Raw genomic sequence first — 26,630 nt, forward strand, 5'->3', positions numbered from 1 at the left:
GAAGGGTGCAACAATGAATGAATGGAATTCCAAAATCTCTGTAGATGTTCATTGAAATGAAAAATAAACAACCTAAATTTAAAAAAAAAAAAAAAAGAATTAAAGATTAAGAGGCAAGGGTCTTGAATACAGCTGCCTAACAGTGGGAATGGTAGAATATCATGATCCCTAGGACTCTTCATCCTATAAAATGCTTAGAAAAATGAATGACACATGAATCCATTGCCAGCTCATAGAGATTCTATCAGATTTCAAGGCTGTAAATCTTTATGGGAAGACAGCACCCATCTTTCCCCCATGGAGTATCTGGTGCATTTGAACTGCTAACCTTTCTGTTACCAGCCTGACACATAATGCACTACACAACTGGGATTCCTTGACTGGTGCCTTGTTATATATTTACTGCCAAGTTGGAAGAGACTCATTGCTGACTCTCTAGCATTTTCTCAGAAGTAGTAAATCTCATGGGAAGAAACTGCCCATCTTTCTATGACATGCCTTTGAGTTGGCAATGTAACTCCTTACTGCTAAGCCACCAGAGCTCTTTGACTGGTACCTAGTCAGTTTTAAGTATGTTAAGTCATTAATAAAATAAGATTAAGTAAGTTTTTTCAGTTCCCCTAAACTATTTGCTAATTTTTTTTTCTGGTCCAAAGAGCTCATTATTGAAAGAAACAAAAAGAGTACCTAGAAAGTTTGTGATCATACTTTAGTAGAATGAAAGATTGGAAGGTAGATCAAAAAAGGCTCACCTGTCAAAGATTTCGAGAGTCAGCACCATCTTTTCAAGGTGTAAGGTTTTATGAAAGATACTCTTCCAGAATATGAGATTTTTGGTTCTTCCAGAATGGACTTCCACATTTCTTGATTTACCCTAAGTATGACTATTCTTTGTACATAGGGCGCAGGAGGGGAAGGCCCTCTATGAGGTGGATTGATTCAGTGACTGGGATAATCGGGATGGGAGTGTCGGAGACAGTGCGATTGGCACAGGACAGAGCAGAGTTTAGGGCTGTTGTACATAGATAGGGTCGCTATGAGTCGCAAATGACTCGATGGCACATAACAACAACAGCAACAACATGACTATTCTTTAGGTAAAGGAGTTATGAAATAGTGAGTGTAATTGTTGATGTCAGATGGATCTTGGCTGAAGGCAGAGAATATATCAGGAATATAAACCTGTGTTTTATTGACTACACAAAAAAACATTTAACTATGTTGTTGTTATTATGTGCATTGAATCAAACCAGCTCATGGCTGGCCCCTAGCAGATTTTCAGAGGCAGGAAACTGCAACGAGTGGACTGCTCAAGTTTCTTCCTCAAAGCAACTGTTAGATTAGTGTGTGCACTTGGGTTGGCAGCACAACTTTTTACCATTATAACATCAGAGTACATGGTTCATGATAAATTATAGGTAACAATGAGAAGAATGAGAATTTCAGAACTTAATTGTGCCCTTGCAAAGCCTATGCCAATAAACAGTTATTTGAACAGAACAAGAGAATACTGCATAGTTCAAAATCAAGAAAAGTGTGTGTCAGAGTTGTATCTTTTCTTTATATCAAATCAGTCTCTATGCTGAGCAAATAATTTGAGAAGCTGGACCATTTGAAGATATGGCATCAGGATTAGAAGAAGATGGCACAACTTTGCTTACAGAAAGTAAGGACTTGAAGCACTTAAATCAAAGTCTACAGCCTTCAATAAGGATTATATCTCAGCATCAAAACAAAAATCCTTACTTTTGGACTAATAGGCAAAATCATAATAGCTGGAGAAAAGATTGAAGTTGTCTAGGATTTGATTTTACATGGGTTCCCAATCAACACGAATGATAGCAACAATCAAGATATCAAAACATGGTCCGACATCTTTACAAGGCTGCACTTGTGGTAGCTCTTCTCTGAGCTTTGCAATGCCATCCAAAGACAACAAGACAAAGTCGAGAAAGAAGGACAAAGACCAGTGAACAATTTTAGGGAAAGGCCAGGAAGAACTGGTCCAAAGGCAAAGTTCATGACAAGCTCAAATAACCTGATCTTGTTTGATAAAGCCACATATTACAAACTCTGTAAAGACGTTCCAAACGGTAAGCTTATAACTTGCTGTTGTCTCTGAGAGAGTGAAGATTTGTGGTTCCCTGGCCAGGGCAGCCCTTCAGGAGCTGCTAAGTAAAGGATTTATCAAGCTGGTTTCAAAACACAGAGCTCAAGTAATTTACACCAGAAACATCAACGATGGCAATTCTCAAGCTGCTGATGAAGATGCAAGAACAGATCCAAGCAAGTGCACATTTAAAAAAATAAAACTTGGGGCGCTCTGGTGGCCTAGTGGCAAGAAGCTGCACTGCAATCCCAGAGGCGCATGGTTTGAATCCACCAGATGCTCTGCTGGGAAAGGAGGGACAGTCTCCTCCTGTACCAGTCAGATCTGATTTGACAATACACAGACACACAAAATAATAATATAATTTAGAAAAAAAAAGAATGTAGTTTTAAAAAAATAAAACTTGATTCAATCAATAGAAAGGAGAAGAAATCACTATTTTGCCTCAGGAAAATATACTGTCACATACCACTTTAAATGTGCTATAGAGCAAAATGTAATTTTTTTTTGAGTTGTGTAGCCCTTTATTAGCAACTAAAATAGAAGGTATCTGTTGTACAACATGGATAGTAATTGACTATAACTGGAGATTTATTATCTCTAATATAGATCATTTATAAATGCCATTTCTTTATTAAAAAGCTTCCACCCTTTTGTTTGTGTACAATTTGCAAAACTATTCTGAAAGCGGAATATATGTGCACAAGTCTGCAAAGAGTGCAAATTTAGGATATGGTAAATGCTTTACAAGTTACTGTCAAAAACTGTCTGCCACAATTGAGCCTCTACACTGCCATCTTTTTTGATGCCAGCCTTCCTTCCACTGCCCTAAACAATAAAGCATTTTTAATGAGTTGAAATTAAGGAAGGACTACACCTACTAGAAAAGAAGAGAAGAAAATTTCTATTACTTTGAGGTTTCAGAATTTCCAAAACCAGTAACAGTATCTTTTGTAAGGGCTAGGCTGGGACCCCAGACAGAGTATGAGTATGTGCAGGTGGCATCCCTGAGGAGTCTGCGCTTCAGTGGACCGTGAGTGCTCCCACTGCATAACTCACTGAACTGTCTTGCCAGCTTCTACACTGGCTTGACTGGGCATAATTCAAAAAGGAAAAACTCATATTCATTCCATTCTTCTGAAGCTCCGTGATAGCGTTTAGTAACACCCCAATGGGATGTCTTCCACATATTGTATTATGGTATTTCTTCAAGTAATTGCTAAAAGATACAGGATCTAATTGCTCTATAATACTCATGCCCATTTTATCTAGATGTTCAATGGATCTATAAATCTCCCCCTGGGATTCATCATAGTAACTGTAACGGAACCTTTGACCCCAATGGCAGAAATCAGAAGAAACCACAAAGAGATTACTAGGATCTGCTAGGTATTTACTGAAGAGTTTTCCGAATTCCTGTTCTTTTGACTCACTCAGAGCTCCAACCAGTACAGGAATAATGGTAAACTCATTCTTATGGCTTTCCATGGCTTTAGCTGTATAAGGCAAATGCATTTCAATACTGTGTTCATCTTCATCTGTCTGCAGAGACATGCATTCAAACATTCCTGTTTTCCACAGTTCTCCATAAATTTTTTGGTCAATACGAAGGTCATATAGAGGTGTTCTATATATATCCACACTGGAAAGTGCACATCGAGAAAGGGGCACATGATGAGAAGGCCCGAGGATAAAAATTCTCCGGGTAATTGATGGATCCACTTGTTTCTAAGCATGGGCAGCACAAGACCCACAGTACGTATATCCTGCATGGGGTGCAATAATGGCTCTAGCAGGTCGTTTTGTAGACTGTACTTGTGAAAGCCAGCCTTCTAGCTGTGCATTCAGCTGAGGTCCTGAGGCTGTGTACCAGCTCCCGGCGTGACTGGCTTCCCGGCAGACCACTCGGTTGGACATCTTGGTGCCTGTGCCGCCTATGGTGCACGAGGATGAATGAGGAGGCGGCGGCAGCGGCAGCAGCAGCAGCAGCAGCAGCAGCAGCCACAAAATGTAATTTTAATGACTAAAGTGACCCAAGCAAGCCATAGTATTTTCATTTGCTTCCAACGCATCTGAAAGTTGAAGAACACATAGGAAGATGGAAGAGTTAATGCCTTTGAATAGTGGTCTTGGCAAAGAGTACTGAATATACAAGGACTGCCAAAAGAACAAACAAATGAATCTATTTCGGAGGAAGTGCCATCAGGATGTTCCTTAGAGGACAGTGGGGTGAAAGTTCATCTCACATACTTTGGTATGTTGCCAGGAGGGACTGTCGTTGTTGGTAGGTGCAGTTGAGTTGAGTATGACTCATAGCAACCCTATGAACTAATAGACCTGAACTCTGTCCTATCCTGTGCCATCATCATCGCTAACATACTTGAACCAGTGCTGCAGTCACTGTGACAATCTTATCTTTCTTAGGGTCTTCCTCTTTCATTGACTCCACACTTTTCCAAGCATAATGTCCTTCTCAAGGTATATCTTCTCTTATCAATATCCCTAAAATATATCAGGCAAAGATCTGTCTTCTTTGCTCCCAGGAAGCATTCTGGCTGCACCTGTTTATTATTATTTTGGTACTAGTCCTTGGACAAAGACATCATACTGGGAAAAGTAAAGAATCAGCAAAAGGGAGGATTGACACAGTGACTGTAACAATCAGCTAGAACATGTTATAGACTGAAGATGGAACAGGACAGGGCAAGTCATAGTGGACTTGATGGCGCCCAACAATGGTTCATCTCGATGCACCAGAGAACCTTGATTGATCTAACTGTCGAGCTTTTGGAAAATAAACAGGAGGTCTGAGGAGGGACCAGGTCAGTAAAGTACTAAGTACTCTATAAAGGATAAGAGATGACAACTTGTGACCTAACAGTCTCACTCCCACCCTCTGCTAACCATAAACAACTAAATCCAGAAATCCAGAGTGGCTATTTTGAGAAATGACTGGCGAGGGCTGAGGGAGGCGGGGAAGGAGGTACTTTTCAGCAGAAGGGGCTGGAGGGATTTCAAGGCGCATTGTGATAATAGAGATTTTGTTCTGTTTGTAACACCCTTTTCTGATCTCCCCAGCAGAGACCTCAGCTCTTGGCTCTTGGATTACCTTTAATAACATTAAGCCAAATGGATCTGGGGACCCTTTAGGGGGAGAGGGAGGCAGGCAGCAGCTGAGCCATGGCTCTGTTCCAGGGCCAGTAATCTCAGGAGAGATCCAGGAGGGGGGCAGCTGGCATGGCAGAGGGAAAAGGAGCAGCCTGGGCAGTTCAGTCTTAGCACACTTTCTTTATATGAGAAGGAAAGTAGAGGAAGAAAGAGCCACCTGAAGAGAGATACTTAGAATCAGGATCTAGACTGTTCTCCAAAGGGGCAAAGCTGGAGTAAGAGACAGGAATTGATGGATTAAGGGAACAGGCTTAGAGTCAAACAGAGGGATAAAGGTTAAAAAGAGGATCAGAACCAGGGATTTACTGGCAATAGAGAAAGGATTTGAAGTCAGAGGGTATGTGACTATAGAACTTGTCACTTGACCAATGACTATCTTGTCTGGAAAACAGTATTATCCTATTACTACACATACTTATGGATGCATATTTTTTGCAATATGTACAATCTTTCTGCAATGACAGTATCCCGGAATGAAAAGTGTTACCCTGGTAACTACTGGGCTAGTATATTGATCATATGTATAAATAAATTTGAGCATAAAGGGATGATGGGGGAAAAGAATAACAAAAAATCTCCCAAAAGACCCTTCTTCCTATTGAATCATTCATTTTGTCAAAGGGGATCTACTTAGAAATTCTGAGGGGAGCTCTGGTGGCCTAGTGGCAAGAAGCTGCACTGCAATCCCAGAGACGCATGGTTTGAATCCACCAGATGCTCTGTGGGAAAGGAGGGACAATCTCCTCCTGTACCAGTCAGATCTGATTTGACACACAGACACACAAAAATAATAATAAAATTTTTTTAAAAATTAAATAAAAAAATTTTGTAGGGTTTTAGGAACTACTTCTATGTATATTCTTCCATATTTTTAAGTAGAAATGTTTATATATTTATTGTTGTTATGTGCTATTGAGTCGATCATGACTCATAGTGACTCTTTATGTAATAACTCTGAACTCTACTCTATCCTGGGCCAAATCACTGTTCCTGACACACCTTCCCCCATTGCTGTAGTTACTGTGTCAATCAATCTCATCCGTGATCTTCCTTTCCTGTGCTATCCCTCCACCCTTCTAAGCATAATGTCCTTCTCTAAGGACTGGTCTCTTCTGGCAATATATGCAAAATTTTTGAGATGGAGCTTCAAAATCCTTGCCTCCAAGGAACACCTTGGCTTCATCCTTTCCAGGACAGACATGTTAGTTCTCTTGGCATGATCTCTTTTCCAGCATCACAACTCAAAGACATCAATGCTTTTGTTTTCTTTGATCATTGTCCAGCTCTCTGATGCATAACAGGTAATTGCAAAGACCGTGGCCTAGAGCAGGTGAACCTTAGTCTCTAGACTGACATCATTGCACTTTAGCACTCTGGAGAGGTCATTGTTGTTGTTAGGTGCCATTGAGTCAAGTATGACTCATAGAACCCTATGAACAAAAGATCTGCACCTTATTCTATCCTGTGCCATATTCACACTTTCTGATACATAAGGGCCCATTGCAGCAGTCACTCTATCTGTGTTAATCTACCTGGTTAAGGGCCTTCCTATCCTTTACCGACCATACACCCTTCCCAATATCATGTCCCTCTCCAAGGAATAGTCCCTCCTAGAAATGAGCCCTAAGTATGTGAGTCAAAGACTCATCATTTTTGCCTCCAAAGAACACTCCAGCTGCACTCCCCCCATGACATACATGTTTGTTCTCTTGGCTGTCCATGGGATGATCATTGCTGTTCTCCAACACCACAGCTCAAAGGCATCAATTTTTTCTTGCTCATCCTTAGTCACTGTCCAGCTCTCAGAGGCATCGCAAATAATCAGAAAAATCATGGCCTGAGTCAGATGCACCTTAGTCCTCAAACTGACATCATTATTCCTCCATAATTTGGAGAGGTCTCTAACTTCAGATTTTCCCAGTGCAATGGATCTCCTTATTTCCTGACTGCTAGTACCAAGGGTGCTAATTGTGGATCCAAGCAAAAAATCCATGAAAGCAGATTTTCCTAATGCAATTCATCTTTTGATTTCCTGACTACTGATGTCAAGAGTGTTGATTGTGGAACCAAGCACACTGAAGTTATTAACAATCTCAATCCATTCTCCATCTATCAGAATGCTACCAATTGGCCTAGTGGTGAGAATCTTCATTTTCTTGATGTTGAGCTTCAATCCATATTGCAGACTAGAGTCCTTGACCCTCTGCAGCAAATGCTTCAAGTCCTCCTCAGTTTCAGCAAGCAAGATTGTAGCATCTACATAACTCAGGTTGTTAATGAGTCTTCCTCCAATCCTGATGCGACATTTCTCCTCTTAAAGTCCAGCTTCCTGATGATCTGTTCCATATGTAGATTGAAAAGGTATGGACACAAGATGCATCTCTGGTGCATGTCAGATCCACTGTTCTTTAGTAGTAACTTTGATTTGGTGAAAGAGCCTTAGCATCTCTTTCTTTAGCTGTGAAATAAGAAGTAACATCTCCTTAGCAATTTCAGGAGATTAAAAGGGACAGTGCATGGCATGAAGTAAAGGAAAATAGGGACACTGTCTCGACTGGTTTCACTTAAACTCTGTAACTGCCTCATAATCTTACTGCGGCTCATTTACTATCACCTTCCTCGATGTTTATTTCACTCCTTTTCCTCTCACTTGAGACCTTTAATAATTCCTGCCCCTTGTTTGTTCTCAGCTGACCACATTCTTTATTTTGCTAAGAAAACAGAAGCAATCAAGAAAAGAACCTTTATTTATTATCATTACATCTGCCACTTTGCTTGCATCTCTACTTCTATCCTATGGCTTTGATCTTGTGTCATGAATTAACTGTATTTGTGAGGCTAACTCATTCACTCAAAGAGTAGGTCCATTTCCTCTGTCCTGCTCAAGCCATAACTCTAGCAGTTATCTCCTCTCTCTATTGAATCATCAATTCTTCCTTCCATATGAAATAATTTCCATCAGCATCCAAATACATTATGTCTCCTGTCTTGTCAAAATATCTTTTCTTGATCCTGCATCCTTTCCTGTTGTTGTTGTGTACCATCCAGTCAGAACTGGCCTATTGCTGACTCTCTCTGGTGGGTTTTCAGAGGCAGTTAATTGCATGAGAGGACATTGCCCATCCGTCTCCCACAGAGCAGCTGATGGATTTGAACAGTGTGCTTTTGAGATTGCAGTGCAGCTTCTTGCCACTAGGCCACCAGAACACCCTACATCCTTTCTTAGCTACTGTGTAATTTCTCTGCTGCCTTTTAGAGCAAAGCCCTAGGGAGCTCTAGTGGCCTAGTGGCAAGAGGCTGTGATGCAATCCTGAAGGCATGCAGTTTGAATCCACCAGATTCTCTGCTGGAGAAGGAGGGGCAATCTCCTCCTGCGCCAGTTGGATCTGATTTGATGGGCACAACAAATAAAAAAAATTTAAAAAAGCTTTTTTTAAAAAAAATGGAAAGCCCTTTGAAAGAGGTATCTTTAATCACAATGCATGTACACACTCTGCTTATTTTATCATAAAAATGTAGAAAATGAAAAAGGAACAGCACGAGTGAGGAGGAAGAGCAGAAATCTAGAAGCTCTCTAAATCCTTGGTTATGGCTTACCTGGCTTATCTTGGCACACTTAGCTTGGCTGTTGGAGTTGGAGTTGTTCGTGGCATGCATGTGCCTGGCCTAAGGCCTCTGTGTAGGCTTTGGAATGAGCCCCAGAAACCTGGTGAACAAGACATAAAGACCAGGACTGAAGCCAACATCTTAGGAGAGAGTGGAGAATACAAAATGATAAAAATGACTAAAAGATGGAGAAATGAAAAGTGACTGCCCAGTGCTCATATGCTGCTGCTTTTGCCTACAAGCAAATTCAAAGAATTTGAATTGCTCAAAGAATAAGAATACTATGGCCAACCCAAAGGTGTAGTCAAAGCCAGTGATAAAGAAACATTACTTGAATTACTGGCCAATGCCAGAATGCTAGGACTAATTATAAATTTAATCCAAGATACTGAATGCACTCAGATTATACCAGGCTCTAGGACATCTTGGGAATTGGGCTGGGACCAACAGACTTAATTGGCAAAATCACTGGTCACCTAAAATTTTACTAAGTCGAGTTCTCTATGATGATAATGATCCCTCATCCACAAGTCATAATACCAATTTATGTCAATTCTTCTCCCACATTCAGTACTCTTAATAAAACAATAAAACCCATTCTCATATTCTTCTGTCATGTTCTTGTATATTTATCATTTGGGCTAAAACCTAAAAAAAGTACTGTTGGCCAAGTGATCCTGATATTTTGAGTGATAGTTGCTGTGATGTGCTGTTGAGTCTCCTGTGACTCATAGAGACCCTCTGTACAACAGCTCTGAATCTGCCCAGTCCTGAGCCAGTCTCACTAATTTCAACACATCAACCTCTATTGCCCCAGTCATTGTATTAATCCCTCTCATCCAGGGTCTTCTCCTGCACTGTCCCTCCACCCTTCTGAGCATGATGTCCTGCTTCTGGCCACATGACCAAAGTATGTGAGATGGAGCTTCAAAATTCTAGCCTATAAGGAAAAACTTACTAAAGCAAAAATCATGTGAACTAGGTCATGCTAAATCAAAGTTAAACTGGAAAATAAGCATTTCCTATGCCATAGTTTGGCAGTTGTGTTGATCACCCTTCCTTAGGACTGGTGCTATCTATCACTCTTGGAAGATTAGAAATTCAAGGGTATTCCCACTGGATTAAAACTGCAAAGTTCATTTCCCTCTTACCACTTCAGATCATTGGTAGCCTACTATTTTTATTGTATCTCTCATTCATACCTGCTCAGAACTGACACATAGTTGAACCTCCAGCAGGTTTTTGTAGGCTGTAAATTACAAGAGAGTAGACTGCTCATTTTCACCTATGGAGGCACTGGTAAATTCAATCAAAGAAGCACAGGCTAGAGTCTCTAGATGGAGACCCAAACCAGACCAGACCATTAGCAGCAGCAGCAGCAGCAGTAGCAGCAGCAGCAAAGATGACAGAGAATCAGATTCCAGCATGAGACAGCTGAACCAGAAGTGCTGCCCCACAGAAAGGCCCAGGCTTTCTATAGGTCTCTCAGGTAGATTCTGTAATTGTCAATCTAAGAGTTTTGTAAAAATGACCCAGAGTTGAGGGAGGCCCGGTAAGGCTGAAGATCAGAGGACCTATGATCACGTCCAAGAAGCTATCCTGACTGAATAATTGTATTCTGACTCTTTCAAATCTGAATCTCAACTAATAAGCATTACAATCGTTGAATACTGGCTGTGAGTTCTGTGTAGCCATTGTGATGAGCTAGTGGATCCTGAGAAGGGTGGTTGGTGTTTGAATTGATAGAAGTAGGAGCCAATGTGTGGGGGCATATTTGACCTTTTAGGGATCAGTTGTATAATGTTGATGTTGATTCTTTCCCTTAGAAGGAGATTTCCTGCATTAGAATTAGTGGAAATAAAGGATTAAGAGCTAACTCTAAGGATTCTTCTCCTTAAAGTTAGTGCAGGTCAGATTATGCTGCCCCGTATTAGCGGCACTGTTTTTACAAATACCCATTTCCATTAACCCAGAAAAAAAATGTAAAGTCATGTCTTAATATAAAGACATGTATAATCTGGTTGCCTAACTGACATAATTTCTTGTACCCTCTCCCTTGTTCACTTAGCTCCAACCAGGCTGGTTTTCTTATACTTCCTTAAACATGCCAGACATAATCTTGCCTCAGGGACTTTCCACTTGATGTTTCATCTGCCTGGAAAGCTCTCCTACAAGACATAATATAGCTCACTGTTTATATACCATTCAAGCCTCTACCCAAGTGTCAATCTTCAGAAATTCTTTCTCAGACTATTATGTTTTATTTTCTTTCATAGCACTTGTCACTAGCTGACATTTGTTTTATGAATGCTGGAGCTTTTTTTCACTCATTGCTGTCCACCGGCTGCTCCTCTGAAGAAAGAGAGGCAATCTCCTCTCATGTGATAAAACTCAAACTCACTGGAATAGTGTTGGGGGGCGGGGGGATATGTATATGTTATTGTGATGTGCCATTAAGTCAAAGCTGACACATATCTGACCCTCCAGAGAAATTTCAGAGGAGTTCTCATAGGAGCATCCTGGCCATATTTTTCCCATGGAGCGCCTGGTGGATCCAAACCATGTGCCTTTGGGTTTGCAGGGAAACTCCTTACCATTAGGCTACCAGAACTCCAGATATATAAATGTTGTTGTTGTTGTTGTTATGTACTATCAAGTTGGAAATGACCCACAGCTGACCCTCTGGCAGGTTTTCTGAGGTGGTAAATTGCACAGGAAATTGCTCATCTTTCTCCCTTGGAGCAACTGATGGATTTGAACAGTATACCTTTAAATTGGCAGCACAGCTCTTTACAGCCAGGCCACTAGATCTTAGAATGTGTGTGTGTGTGTGTGTGTGTGTGTGTGTGTGTGTGTACACAATGCTGGAGAGGAAGACCCTGGATGAGATGGATTGACAGTTCTTGAGGTAATAGGGGCAAGCATGTTGGAGACAGTGAGATTGGCTCAGGATAGGACAGGGTTCAGAGCTATTGTGCATAGGGTTGCTCTGAGTAGTAGGTGACTCAACGGCACATAACAACAACTGCAATCCCAAAGGCACATGGTTCAAATCCACCAGCTGTTCTGTGGGAGAAGGGTGGGTAATCTTCTCCCATGCAATTTACTACCTCTGAAAAGGATCAGCTCTGAGTCAGTTCCAACTTCATGGCACGCAAGAACAACAAATGTGTGTGTGTGTGTGTGTGTGTGTATAATCAAAGTATAAAAACCTATACTCTTAATATAAGTTACATCTCAACATCAAGAAAATAAAACCCTTACCACTATATCAATTGGCAAGATCATAATATATGAAGAAAAAATTGATATTATCAATGATTTAGTTTTACTTTGGTCCACAATCAACACCATTGGTAGCAGTCAAGAAATCAAAAGACATATTGTCTTGGGATAATCTGTTGTTAAGGACCTCTCCAAAGTACAAAGGGACATGATGCTTGATTGGTGAAGGAGAGGAAGATCTTCAATCTGGTGAATTGACACAGTGACTGCCACAATGGGCTCTAGTATCAGGAAGTGTGAGGGTGGCACAGGATAGGCCAGGGTTCAGATCTGTTGTTCAAAGGGTTGTTATGCACTGTACTCAACTCGATGGCACCTAACAACAACAATACATATGAAAAATATATCTGTATGTCAAGAGAGACATTTCAAGGAAATGGCTTGTAGAGGCAGGCAAATTCTGGGCCTGCAGGTCAGATGTCTGGAGAGCATTGTCTGGGTGGCTAATGAGTCTACGTCATTGACTTCTTGGATTGTAAACTTTAGAGGCTGACCCATCTAATGTCAGGTTGTCAAGATCGAAGACTAGAAGGTCAAATCTGGAGCTCACTAGCCAGATTCAGTATGAGCGGAAACCTTTTGCTTTGCCAAAAAGTGTGTACATTTGTGCAGGCCACACTCCTAGGGAGACTTCCTCTTCATCAGGTCAGGCTGATCACATCATTGCAGAACTGGCTCTGACTCTGCTTCATTAACACCATGGAAGTTAGATTTACAGCAGCAGGATAGTCATCAGACAGAGGATTATGGCCACATTGACACAATATTAACCATCACACATTCAACAAATGTTGCACCTATAAAATAGAGATAATATCACATACTCCAGTGAATTGTTCCAAGGTTTGGTTATGAGAACATTTGTAACACTAATCAGTTCTTGTATTTTGAGCAATAAGTGCTCAAAATTGTGAAATGAATAAACAGAATCTAAGGGCACCAAGATGTCTACGAGAGTGATTCTGTCTCAAAACTTAAGGAATGCACAGATATGGCAACTCTTATTCATATGATTCTGGGAAAGAGAAACATTATTATGTTTGATCTAACTCTCCATCTGATCAGTAAGGTGACTGGGGAAAAACAGATATGCTAGCTAACTAATTTCACTTCAATATCATGACCTTGTACTAAATTTGAGGCCTTCCTGCTTCCCAGCAAGCCTAATCAATTCACTCTACTTTCAGAGTAGCTGATGGATTTGAACTAATTGCCTTTGAATTGACAGCGCAGCTCCTTACCCACTAGGCCATCAGAACTTCCTTTCTTACTTTGCTCCTACCTTCTTTCCCCTATGTTCATCCTTCAATACCTCCTTCATCTTCAATTACTTTGTTACCTATTTAACTGCAAAACCGGAAACAATTAGGAAATACGTTACAAATGTTTCCACTTGCCTGTATTTGGGCACATATGCTCTGCTTTCTCTGTGGATGATCTATTTGAGCTCCCATTCAAGGCTACCCTGTTACATATACATTAGAACATCATCCTCTCTTTTCTACTCTAGCAATGATCTTTCTCTACTAGATCATTTTCCTTCTCAACTAGATCATTCTCATCATAATACAAATGATTCTTAACTACTGCCATCTTAAAATCCTCTTGTGACCCTATTTCCTCTCAAGCTGTACCCCTCTTTTTATGCTCCTTTCTATAGAACTCCTCATATATTTGCTATTTTAATTCTTCTCTTCCTTTTCTCTCCTGAACCACTTTCATTAGATTTCTGTGCTCTCACTCCATTGAAACTTCTCTTGCAAATGTCACCAGTGATCTCCTCCATGGAGCAACATTCACTAGTCAAAGAAGGATATCAATAGAGGGTCCTGGATAGAGTGGAAGGAAAACGTGGAACAGAAGTAAAATAACTTCTAAAAAAAGACTATGCACTCTTACTGGGCTAATAGAGACTGATGTTCCCTTTATACCATCCCCACCCAAGATTATGGCTTCAGCCACACTATTGGCTTGGAACTGAGCTCACCTTTGGGCCCAAGGGGTGAATGATAACACTGGGGAGGTACTTAGAACACTCCTTAGAATAATTAACCATTTGAGATGAGGCTCTAAGGGATAAAGCTCATAGGGTGAGAAGGCAGAATGGAATCATAAACACAGGGAAGAAGTAGAAAGAGAGTTATTGCATTGTGAGGATTTTAGCCAAGGTCATGAAACAAAGAATGCACATACTGTTGGATGAAAAACCAAATTGTTCTGTAAACTTTCACTCAGATCACAATAAAAAGTTAAAGACCAAACCAACTAAACCCAAATGGTCAATTCTTAGTCTTCATCTTGCTAGGTCATTGTTGTTATTGTTAGGTGCCATCAAGTCAAGTATGGCTCATAGCAACTCTTTAAACAGCCAACCTGAACTTTGCCCTATCCTGTGCCATTGTCATCATCTCTGACAAATTTGAGCCCATTGCTGAAGTTACCATGTCAGTCCAATTCCTTGGCGGTCTTCCTCTCCTTCCCTGATTCTTCATCTTTCCAAGCATGATACCCCTTTCAGAGGAATAGCCTAACCTAACTACACATCCAAAGTGTGAAAAGTGAGGCTTCTCTGAGTGTACCTTCTCCAAGACATACCTATTTGTTCTTTTGCCAGTCCAATGGGATATTCAGTGCTCTTCCCCAGTACCATGATTCAAAGGTGTAAATTCTTCTTTTATCATACATTCATTTTCCAATTCTCTGACACATACTAGGCAATTGAGAAGACCATGGCCTGAATCAGGCACACCTTAGTCTTCAAACTGACATAATTGCTCTTCAGCATTTTTGAGAGGTCCCTGACAGCATACTCATCGAATGCAATACATCTCCTGATTTTATTTTCTTTTTTTTTTAGCCTGAATGCTTTTCTATTTATTAAAACCTGAGACAGGGATGGTTATATTTAGTACTCAAATGTTGAAAATGAGACTATCAAAGGGAAAAATAAGATACTGTTTACTGTCCAAGGGATTCAACCAGACATAAAACCTATATACAAGCATGTGTGTGGTTCAGATACAATAAAAATAAAAATAGCTATTTCATGTCATGACTGCGTGTTGGCTTCCTCTTCATATGCATTCCCTGTGCCATTCTGTACATAGGATGAACCAGAACCAGTACCATACACATGACCACAATATTTGGCATCATCAATATGATCTTCTCTCATTTTGAAAAAGGCCATTCCTGTGAGCAGTGAATCAGATCCTGCCTGATGTTGTGGTCCTATTCTCTCCAGCTCTCACTGCTCAGCAATTTCCTATAATCCACCTTTGAGATTTTTGCAGCTCTTCATGAGGTACGTCACATCATATATGACAGGAAAAAAACAGTCGAAGGATCTCAAAAATGTCAAGTTCTTCTTCAGGCAAATTAGAGTTGGTCAGGATTTTTATTAAATAGCCAAAGTCATAAACACTATGAAATGATAGCCATTTAACCCCTTCACAGAGGATTATTTCTGATGTCATAAGAAGTTCTGTGAAGTACTGGCTCTCAATTCCTTCCTCTTCATGTTTTTTAAACTGGATACCTGATGATGTTAGTAGTTCTATAGAGTCCTGAGCATACATGTCCTCTGTCAAATAAAATTTAAAAATAAATTGCCATGTTGATGTTCCTGGAGGGTATTCTTGCTCATTCATAAACGTCAGTCCCAGCTGAATTATCTTTAACAAGTCTACATGACATCGCAAAAGTTGCTATTGATAGTCAGCATTGCTCCTGAATTCTCCAATAGGTCTTGCAACCACACTTGGAAACTCTGGATCCATAGCAATGTAATTATATTTTCCGATAACTTGACGAATTTTCTTCACGTCTTCATCCAAGTTTCAAGCCCAAACTTCACAAATTCTTTGGCTATGATCTACATTAGCTGCTGGCATAGTGAGGGCACAAGGGGGCTAGATGCTAAGCATCAAATGTTATACTTGATTGAAGATGTGTTTCATAAAATACTTTATCCTTTATTTGTTTCATTTTTAATATTGGGCAGAGAAATTCCAACTGCACCTTCATTTCTCAGGGATGAAAGAGGAGGGTCTTGTGACTCTTTCTTAACTTTGCATTGTCACAAAGATAATCCCGAGAGCTCAGAGCTGTCACAACCTTTCCAGTGCCAGCCTACCTTCTAGCCTCCTGATTTCTTGCTGCTGGTACTAAAGATGTTGATTGTTGATCCAAGGAAGATTAAATTATTTACAGCTTCAGGCCTTTCTCCATCTATTATAATGTTGACTGTTGGCCCTGTGGTGAGGACTTTTGTTTTCTTGATGTTGAAAAGTAATCCATACCAAAAGCTATGGTCCTTGATCTTCTGCAACAAGTGTTTCATATTCTCCTCACTTTCAGCAAAAAAGGTTGTGTCATCGGCATTCCAATCCTGATACCACATTCTTCTTCGTAGAGTCCAGCTTTATGAATTATTTGTTCAGCATATAGATTGAATAGGTATGAAGAAAGGTTAGTTTGCAGAATTTAACACCGTTAGCCACTTCCTTATTCGTGAAAGATTTTTTTTTCACCCTTTGGGTTCTAAATTACTGCATTTTCTAAATTACTACATTATCTTTGTTTTTCTTGTATCTGGCTTCTTTTTACTTGTTTATTTATATTTATTCTCATCTTTATATACTTTAATCTTTCCAACTCTATTGGTTTGAATCCAGCAGTGGTTCCAAGGGAAAAATATAGACAATCCCTTCCCATGTGATGTATCCACTAAAGGGTCAGCTGTGAGTTGGTTCTGACTCTAGGGCAATGAGCGAATGACTGCTTGAATCACTGGAATACACCAGAACTTGGTCCTCTTTTTTTTCCTGTCTCAACTCTTTCCTTGATGATCTCATATAGTTGTATTGGTTGAGTTTTTTTTACCTCAGACATATTTTTAATTATAATTTGGGTAACAGTTTACAGAAAACAATCAGTTTATAAAACCTCCAACTATTCATACAAATTTTGTTTTAGGACATTAATTACAATACTTGCAAATGTACCACACTCACTGCTTCCTCCTAATGGTCCTTGTTTCCATTGATCTTTTTTTATCCTACACCTTCCTGCCTTCTGAGGCTTGTTTTTACCTGGGCAAGTACTGCCCTTTTGATTTTTATGATTGATTGTTCTAAGTAATGAGTACCTCCTTTGTGTTATTGTTCACTTAATGGGTTTAGAAGGGGTCGTGTACTAGGGATATTGTAGCTAATGTTAGATGGATCTTGGCTGAAAGCAGGGAGTACCAGAGGAATGTCTATCTGTGCTTCATCGACTATGCAAAGGTGGTTGACTATGTGGACCATAACAAACTGTGGCTGACTCTGAGAAGAATGGGAATCCCAGAAGACTTGATCATGCTAATGTGAAACTTATACTTGAACCAAGAAGCAGTCGTCAGAATAGAGCAAGGAAATACTGCATGGTTCAAAATTGGGAAGGGCATATGCCAGGGATGTGTCCTGTCTCCATACCTTTTCAACCTCTATGCAGAACAGATCATCTGGGAGGCTGGGCTCTATGAAGAGAAATGCAGCATCAGGATTGGTGGAAGATCTATCAACAATCAGCATTATGCAGATGACATAACCCCGCTTGCTGAAACTGAGGAGGACCTGAAGCACGTGCTGCTGAGGGTCAGGGACTACAACCTTCAATATGGATTGAGGCTCAATGTCAAGAAGACAAAGATTCTCACCACTGGACCAAATGGCAACATCAGGATGGATGGTGAAGAGATTGAGATTGTGCACAGCTTTAGTCTGCTTGGCTCCACAATCAACACTCTTGGCACCAGCAGCCAGGAAATTAAAAGATAATAGTCTATGTGTTTCCCACTGCCAAAGGAGCCCTTTAGAGTAGTGAGAGAAGATCTTCACCCTGAAACCCACAGTGCCCCTTTTCAGCAGGAAGTAGCTAAGAGAATACGCCATCCCCTTTTCCTTATGAATCAGGGTGAAATCTCTCTCAGGGAGGAGTGATAGGGAATGGCAAAGGACACATTGACAAAGGAGATTAATCAGAACTGGCTTTGACAAGCACTGTGGCAATTGGACAATTAAAACAGACATTCGGGGGGGGAGAAGAACAAACTGGGGAGGAGGGTAGAGAAAACAGTGCAACATTGAATGAATGAAAACCCAAAATCTCTGTAAATGTTCACTAAAACTAATAAAATTTAATAGTAATTAAAAAAAAAAGATATATTGCGATGGGAAAGTCTGCTGTTAGGGTCCTCTCTAAAGTACTGAAGAGCAACGGTTTGTCTCTGGAGACTAAGGTGCATCTGGTACAGGCCATGGTCTTTGCAATCACTTGTTATGCATCAGAGAGCTGGACAATGACCAGGGAGGATAGAAGGAGAATTGATGCTTTTGAGCTTTGGTGTTGGAGAAGAGTGCTGATGGTACCATGGACTGCTAAGAAAACAAACAGATTCATCCTGGAGAGGGTTAAATGGGGCTGCTCCTTGGAGGCAAGGATTCTGAGGCTTCGTCTGACCTACTTTGGTCATGTTTTAAGGAGAGACCAGTCCTTGGAGAAGGACATCATGCTTGGGAGGGTGGAGGGCAGGCGCAGGAGGGGAAGGCCCTCTATGAGGTGGATTGAGTCAGTGACGGGGCAATCGGGATGAGTGTGTCGGAGACAATGAGATTGGCACACGACAGAGCAGAATTTAGAGCTGTTGTACATAGGGTCACTATGAGTCGCAAGTGACTCGACAGCATATAACAACAACAACAATAGTGATATTGTAGGGATCTCTGGTGGCCTAATGGCAAGAAGCTGGTGCTGCAATCCTGAAGTCATGAAGACATGTGGCTCAAGAAGGAGGAGCAATCTTTTCCTGTGCCTGTTAGATCCAATTTGATGGTACACAACAAGGGGAAAAAAAAGGGTGATATTGTTTGAAAGTTGAGTTTTATTGTGGGTTCAAAGGGTGACTAAGAAAGAGCTATAGTCTTAGTTATTCTAACAGTGGATATTAGACTAGCAAGCTTGGCTATTTTTATGTTTTTGAGCTTTGTTCCACATATTTCAGTCCCATCCTGTCTAGGACCTTCTTCTGAGATCCTAGTGGTGCCATCTAGTTCTTCCAGGTTTGTGGTCTTAGAGGTTGATATTCCAGTGGTGTATTATTAGTCTTCTGAACCAACTGCTTCCATCCATCTTTGTTTTTCTTTTCTCTCTTTGTTTTGGACAAGGAGACATCAATAGTTGTACTTTAGGTGGCCGCTCACAAATCTAAGATCCCAGTCACTGTTTGTTAAAGTAGGATATAGAACATTGTCTAAGATGTGATATAATGGTCTTTGACTTCATCTAAATGGCTTTAAATACTATCCATGAAAATAAATCCCTAGTTTATATCCCTAACCCAGACCTTTCTCTTCAACTTGTCTTGAATATCCAACTATGAATAGAAACAGATTCTTTTGGAGAATGAATCAAATGTAACATGTCCGAAACCAAGCCTCATCCTCTCTTTACTTTCCTGCCATTTTCTCCACTCAAAGAAGGGCAACTTCATGCTTTCAGTTCTTCAGGCAAAACACCTTGGAATTGTCGTCCTTTCTTTCTCACACCACCACTTAAACTAATGTCTCAATAAGTCCAAATTATCATAATTTCCTACATGTTCATGTATTTTTTTGCAATAACTTTCCTGCTGATTTTCCTGCTCCCGCTCACATCCCTTCTGTGTGTACAGAAGATTCCAGTGGTTTCTCTTCTCACTTGTATAGTCAAACTACTTACTAAAGAATTTGCCTCTACTGTCCCAGTATCTCTGATTTTATCTCCATTCATATTGCCCCTTTCCTCTCTCCACTCCAGCTGGCCTCTTGTTGTTTCTCAAATAGCCAAGGCACATTCCCACCCTAGACTCTTGAAAGTTCTCACAATGCCACTCCCCCACTACCTCCCCACCTCCGGTCCACAACCCTTATTCCTTCCTTTCCTGGCTCAAATACTACCTTTCAGAAAAGCTTTTCTTGACCACCCACATAAAACTGTATCTATTCCCTTCCTAGCACTTACTGTCTCCCTTGCTCTATATTTTTAATAGGCCTTATCACAAGCTAAAATATTGATGACTTCATTTGTTTATTTTCTTTTGTATCTACTATAAAGTGAACTCTGTCTGGGCATGATGTTGTTTGTAGTTATGTGCCATTGAGTCACCTGTGACTCATGATGATCCTATGTACAGTAGCCCTAAACCCTGCTCTATCTTGTGCCAATCTTATTGTCTCTGACACACCTACCCCATTATTCCAGACACTGAATCAATCCATCTCATCAAGGGTCTTCCTCTCCTGTGCTGTCCCTCCAACCTCCCAAGCATGATGTTCCTTTTCAAGGGCTGGTTCTGCCTTGCAACATATCCAAAGAAGCTTCAGAATTCTTGCCTCCAAGGAGCAGCCTGTCTCACCTCACCGTCTCTAGGACAATTCTCTTAGCAGTCCATGACATATTCAATACTCTTCTCCAATATCACAGCTCAAAGGCATCAATTCTCCTTCTATCATCCCTAGTCATTGTCCAGCTCTCTGATGCATAGCAATTAATTACAAAGACCATGGCCTGTATCAGGCACACCTTAGTCTCCATACTGACATCATTGCTCTTCAGTAGTTTGGAGAGGTCTCTGACAGCAGACTTCCCCAGTTCAATTAATCTTTTAATTTCCTGGCTGCTGGTACCAAGAGAGTTGATTGTGGAACCAAGCAAACTAAAGCTATTAAGAATCTCAATCTCTTCACCATCTATCAAAATGCTGCCAATCAGCCTAGTGGTGACAGTCTTTGTTTTCTTGATGTTGAGCTTCAATCCATATTGAAGGCTGCAGTCCTTGACCTTCTGCAGCAAGCTCTTCAGGTTCTCCCTAGTTTCAGCAAGCAGAGTTGTATCATCTGCATAATGCAGATAGTTGATGAGTCTTCCTCCAATCCTGATGCCACACTTCTCCTCATAGAGCCCAGCCTCCTAAATAATCTGTTCTGCATATAGATTGAAAAGGTATAGAGATAGGACACATCCCTGGTGTACACCCTTCCCAATTTTGAGCCATGCATTGTTTCCTTGCTCTGTTCTGACGACTGCCTCCTAGTCCAAGTATAGGTTTCGCATAAGCACAACCAAGTGTTCTGGGCTTCCAAGTTAGCCACAATTTCTTGTGATTCATTCAGTCAAATGCCTTTGCATAGTCAATGAAACAGACATTCCTCTGGTACTCTCTGCTTTCAGCCAAGGTCCATCTAACATTAGCTTTAATGTCCATATTACCACTGCTTCTTCTAAACCAATCTGCACATCTGGCAGTTCTCTGTTGATGTGCTATTCCAGTCGTTTTTGGGTAATCTTCAGCAGAATCTTGTATGAGATTGTTTGATCATTTCTGCAATCTGTCGGATCGCCTTTCTTTGGAATGGGAAAAAATTTAGATCTCTTCCAGTCAGTTTGCCAGGTGGTTATATTGGCTTACCTACAAAAGTCGTATACATTGTGTTTCATTTATATGCATTGTGTTCCATGCACTCCTACATTCACACTGTGTTTCACATTGTCATTCTCATACATTGTGTTTTATAAAATTAATCACCATTGACCCATGTCCACTATTACTTCTCCTTTTCAGGTTCCCACTAGAACTTTCCTAATTCCTTCACCTCTCTCTGCACATAGCTTTTTGTGTGCTTTCTCCTACTGCAAATAAATGTTTGTTAAACTAAGTTTTATTATTTTCCTTCTCAGATTTAAAAATCAGCTTCTTGACAGTATTAAGGAAATACACCTAATAATAGGAAGTTTCAAGTATATAGTGGGCTTAAGAAAATGGCATACTTCATAAATACCTAGTATTATCTTCTTTTTCTCCACAGCTGAACACCAAAACATCCCCAGCAACCAACCAGGCACCAGGCCCAGAGGAAAAGGGTGAGTGATGTTGGGTTAAGCAATTGACAGAGCAGGTGATATAGGAACATGACAACAAGTAGGACTGTAAAATTGGGAAATCCTAAAGGCACAAGTTGTAGGAATAGGAATGTAATTAAGAGAAACAAAAGACTGTTCTAGAATAGCCGTGTCTATGGCTCTTTCTCCCTTTTTTGTAAGACAAAAATCTATTTGTATTTACTCTTATTTTAGAAATTAACTCTGAGATGATTATGGGAGACAGACCCAAAAATAAGAAGAAACTCATCAGATCATCTCAACCACTGTCTCAGTCAAAGCATGAGGAGATGCTGGGGAGAGTGGGTGCCTTGGGACCTGGAATGTAGAAAGCCATGGTAATAGAAGATACTTGTCATTCTGGGCCTAGAATAGCAAAGCACCCCTGAGGAAACACAGCTAATTTCCACTCAAAGTGCCTGACTTTTAGAAGCATTATCAAGCATTCTTACTCCTAACTAGGGAACCTCATGGAGTCCTGCACAAAGCAGATCTAAACTCTGTCTCTGGGATCTGAAAACTGGTGATGATGAGGTCACGCATATTCATTAATGAGTCTCACAATTGTCTGCAGGGAAAGCTGGCAATGCCAAGAAGGCTGAAGAAGAAGAGGAGATTGACATTGATCTGACAGCACCAGAAACAGAGAAGGCTGCTCTTGCCATTCAGGGCAAGTTCCGGCGATTCCAGAAAAGGAAAAAGGATCCCAGCTCCTGAATGACTGACCAGTCTTGTCCCCTCATCCTGTTCCCTTCGCTCCCCTTTTCCACAGCCCTGACTTCTATGGATCTTTGTCCCTTTGTCCTTGTCCTCTTGAGGCAAATTTAACCCCCATATTTTCTTTGGCCCCCTCAAGCCATCACAGCAGTAGAGGCACAAGGAACTTGGGGAAGATAAAGACTTAGGCTGGTAGCCACTTGCCTAAGGGTTGACCACTTTGACCTTGGGATAGAGGACTTAGACCAGTACCTAAGTCTGCCCTATGGCATTGAAGAGCAAGACTGAAACTGAGAGAAGTGCCCCAAATAATGTGGAAAGAAGGGAAAGCCTTCAGAGTAGGGTACCAGAGGGCAGGGCATATGCACTGTTCTGCCAATTGCGACATCAAAATTCAAGTAATAGTTTCTCCCCTTCACATCCTTCTGCACCACCACTTCCAACATCTCTCCTATGAGTTAGACCACCATGGGGACGAGCCTCCCTTTCCCACTAGGCAGGCCTAAATCAAGCAGCTTAACACAATAGTGCATGCTGAGTAGATTAGTTCCAAGAAAGGGAGACTGGGACTGATAAAAGCAGGGAAATGGTAAGGGGCAGAAGCTGAAGAGTTTGAGGGTGGCGGGGCACAGGCTGGGAAATGTGTACTTGGGGAGATTTGAGGAGGGGAAAGGAGAGGGGAGATCTATGAAGCTACAAGCTACTGCCAGTGAAAGGGCACTACATGTAAGATTCTTGGGACTTTGCTAACCTGCCTACCTCTAACCCCCCAAGTCCAGCCTTCCCCAGAGGCCAAGTAACACAAATCAAGTAACCCTTATTGTCCCCACCTGACCCACTCTGCTGCAGTGGGTCTCAGGACAGAAGTGGAGTAGCCACTCACCTGTGATTTTAGCATGTTTAATAATTATAAAAATAAAAACCCTCTCATGGATCCACTTCACCTCTGTGTCTGTTTTTCTTGTGAACAATATGTATGCAAGCCTGAGCTGCCTTCAGGCACAATGGATGAGGAACACCTGGGTCATACTGTAGCTCAGGATAAATAAGAACCTGAGCAAGTTCAGACTGAAGCCCACCCCTGACCTTGCTCTCACCTTGAGTCCCTGCCCACACTGTTTTCCTCTGCTGCTGTCACCACCCCCACGTGCACCTGCAAGAGTGCACATCTCCCCTCTCCCTTTCCCTCCCAGCTCGGAACACGCTTGGAACAGAGCCCTCTGAAAACAGCCCTAATCAGCCTTTGTTCTCTATTCTCAGATGACCTAACCTAGATATCCTTCTTGCTTTATTTCCGCTTTCATATCCCCCTCCCCTGCCTTCCCACTGTTAATTATAATCAAATTCAGGGAAAGAAGAAGAAGATTCTGGGCCAACAGAGAGCACCACTATCGCACTGCAGATTTTAAATTATGAAATAAAATGTTGGTTTTCAAATGAGCTAACATTACTGGGAAATGGCCTGTATATGTTGAATCCAGGCACCAAAGGTTTGATGGGGCAGGGAATGCTATCTCTTCCCTCCTCCACTTCACTGTATTTACCTTTCCCTTCTTGATTTAAGATTACTGGGGTTGAAACCAGGTAACAGCTATGAATAGGAAATGAAGAACATTATCTTGTATTCCAAAGTTTACCCATGTTACTTAACAAGTCTGTGCCACAGGATACTAAGGGAATTAAGTAGTTCAAAGGAGAGCCTTGTAGTAAAAGATGTCAGAGAGAGAAAGGTATATCAACTGTTAGACTAGGCATCTGAGTGCAATATAATGATGGTGAACTTTAGTCCTGATCTCAAGGATAGAGGAAATAACAACCTCATTTTCATATCTGGTTATCCAATGTGCCCTGGTAAAATAGAAGTACCTCCTGTTTCCTTGTTCCATGGACAAGCAATGGAGATTAACTGTCCCTCTGAAAACTCTAGTGGCCTACCTAGTCCATAGAGAGTTGAGCTGCTAACCCAAAAAAATTCACCTCTCTGGAAGTTTGAATCCACCTGTGGTTCCACAGGAGAAAGATGGGCAGTCTGCTCCTCTGTAATTCATAGATTCTAAATCCCTCCAGAGAATCAGCTCTAAGTTGGTTCCAACTCCACAACAATGAGTTGAGTTCTGAACACTAAGATGCTGTCCATTCCTAGTGATGTGGCTTTTGAGAGTTGGCTGGCACTGAGGCAGTGGTAGAGAGCTCAGCCACCAACCTGACTTGTAGGCTCTCTGTACGCAAGATAACAGCTGATTCCTCCCCTCTTCCCCCCACCCCTCCACATACACACTGATCTGGAACATAGTGCTGAGATATTTTATCCTTATCTCATGTTCCAAAAGTGTACTTGTTCTTATACACATTTTAGGAAAGAACATGATAGCAAAAATATAGTCTTGCTTTTGGAGATTTCCAATTGTAGGAAAAAACCGCCTCAGGCAACTTTGCTCAGTCTGTGGTAAATTCTCATTAAGGATTCTGAAAGCTGATTTCTCCCTGCCAGGCTGCTTACTCTTACCCAGGGGCTTTGGAACGTAGCCTATTCCCTCTGGCATCCCTGTAATTACTCCTTGAAGCACTGGGCTTGAACTGGCATCTCCTGGAGAAGCCCTGGGACTTGGACTGCTGTCGTAGACTGGATTCTCTAGAGAAACACAATTTATATGCCCAGAAATAGACATTTATTTCAAGGAAATGACTCACATGAATGTAGCCTGGCACATCTATGGGTCAGACCCCAGGAGAGACGTTTCTCCAAACTCATGCAGCTGTAGAGGCTGACAAGTTCAAGGAGAGCAGGTAAGGTAGACTGCAAAGTCTAGCGAACCAGAGATGCTGAGCCAGATCCATATATATTCGTTTGTCCCTCTAAAACTTCTTTCAGCTTATAGACTTCCCAGAGCAGATCTTATCATGGACGTGATCACACTGTGTAAGGTCTCATTGAGGAAAATATTATATCACGCCAGATCTCATCAAGGGAATAACAACATCATAACCACCAAACTAGAAAATCATAGGCACCAAATTGACACACAGCCTTACTCACTAGTATCTCCTCTTTGGGCCTAAGAACTCTGTTTCTCTTCCCTGTCCTTCTAATAACTGATGTTTATCATTTAATATTAATCACTGAGGAATTATTCTTGAGCCCTTCATTTAGCATAGCAAAAACTGGAAGCTGAGATCCAAGATGGCGGCAGAGGCAGAGACAGCATGGTGAGCTGCGGGAGCAGTGAACCACTTAAAGCAGGGTGATTATGGCCTTCCACAGACTTCGGCTTATTGATAATTGAACACTTAAACAGTTGAGGACTGGCCCTCAGTGAAGATCGAGGCTCAACAGCAGGAATTCAAGGATTCCCAAGGAGAAATGGGGGAGTCTCATGGCTCCCAACCCCCCCTCCCCAAAGAGCCCGTGCTGCACCGAACAGCTGCTGCAGCTCCATGAGGCTTCCACAGCTGGATCAAATGGATTCTCTCACCCAGGATGGATGCTGGGCACTGGCCCTCCTCAAGAATGGTACAGTGAAGCCACCACACTGCCGCAAGGTGGACTTGGTCTGGAGAGAATTCTTGGAGCCAGGATGGCAGCTGTGGGGGAGGCGGGCGCTTGCCAGCCGCCTGCTCAAGAGGGACCCAAGGGACCCCGCACCCACCGAGTGCCCGTGCAGTGGGGGGGGGGCGCGTGCCCCCAATGGCCACCCGTGCTGGGGGGCCCACACACCTCGCACGGAGGGGCGGCCCACACCCTGCTGGCCGCCCGGGTAGGAGGTGGGGGATGGGATGCATGCCC

General features: G+C 41.6%; 1 protein-coding gene and 3 pseudogenes across 2 annotated transcripts; 2 read left to right on the forward strand and 2 right to left on the reverse strand.

Annotated features, from left to right (window-relative positions):
* Positions 1-3,133: 3,133 nt before the first annotated feature.
* LOC102851872 lies at positions 3,134-4,027 on the reverse strand (annotated as a pseudogene). The gene has a single exon (XR_438953.1). The product of XR_438953.1 is annotated as a protein MEMO1-like (transcript).
* Positions 4,028-5,751: 1,724 nt separating this feature from the next.
* Positions 5,752-9,375, forward strand: LOC102851190 (annotated as a pseudogene).
* A 5,843-nt stretch (positions 9,376-15,218) lies between these two features.
* On the reverse strand, positions 15,219-16,062 carry LOC102852285 (annotated as a pseudogene).
* A 5,723-nt stretch (positions 16,063-21,785) lies between these two features.
* On the forward strand, positions 21,786-22,846 carry PCP4L1 (Purkinje cell protein 4 like 1). Its single transcript, XM_006895553.1, has 3 exons — positions 21,786-21,812; positions 22,057-22,111; positions 22,704-22,846. The coding sequence occupies exons 1-3, from the start codon at positions 21,786-21,788 to the stop codon at positions 22,844-22,846; spliced, it is 225 nt and encodes a 74-aa protein (XP_006895615.1).
* The last annotated feature ends 3,784 nt before the right edge of the window (positions 22,847-26,630 follow it).

This window comes from Elephantulus edwardii, unplaced genomic scaffold, assembly GCF_000299155.1.
Source record: "Elephantulus edwardii isolate Elephantulus edwardi_28Jun2011 unplaced genomic scaffold, EleEdw1.0 scaffold00168, whole genome shotgun sequence".
NCBI lineage: Eukaryota > Metazoa > Chordata > Mammalia > Macroscelidea > Macroscelididae > Elephantulus > Elephantulus edwardii.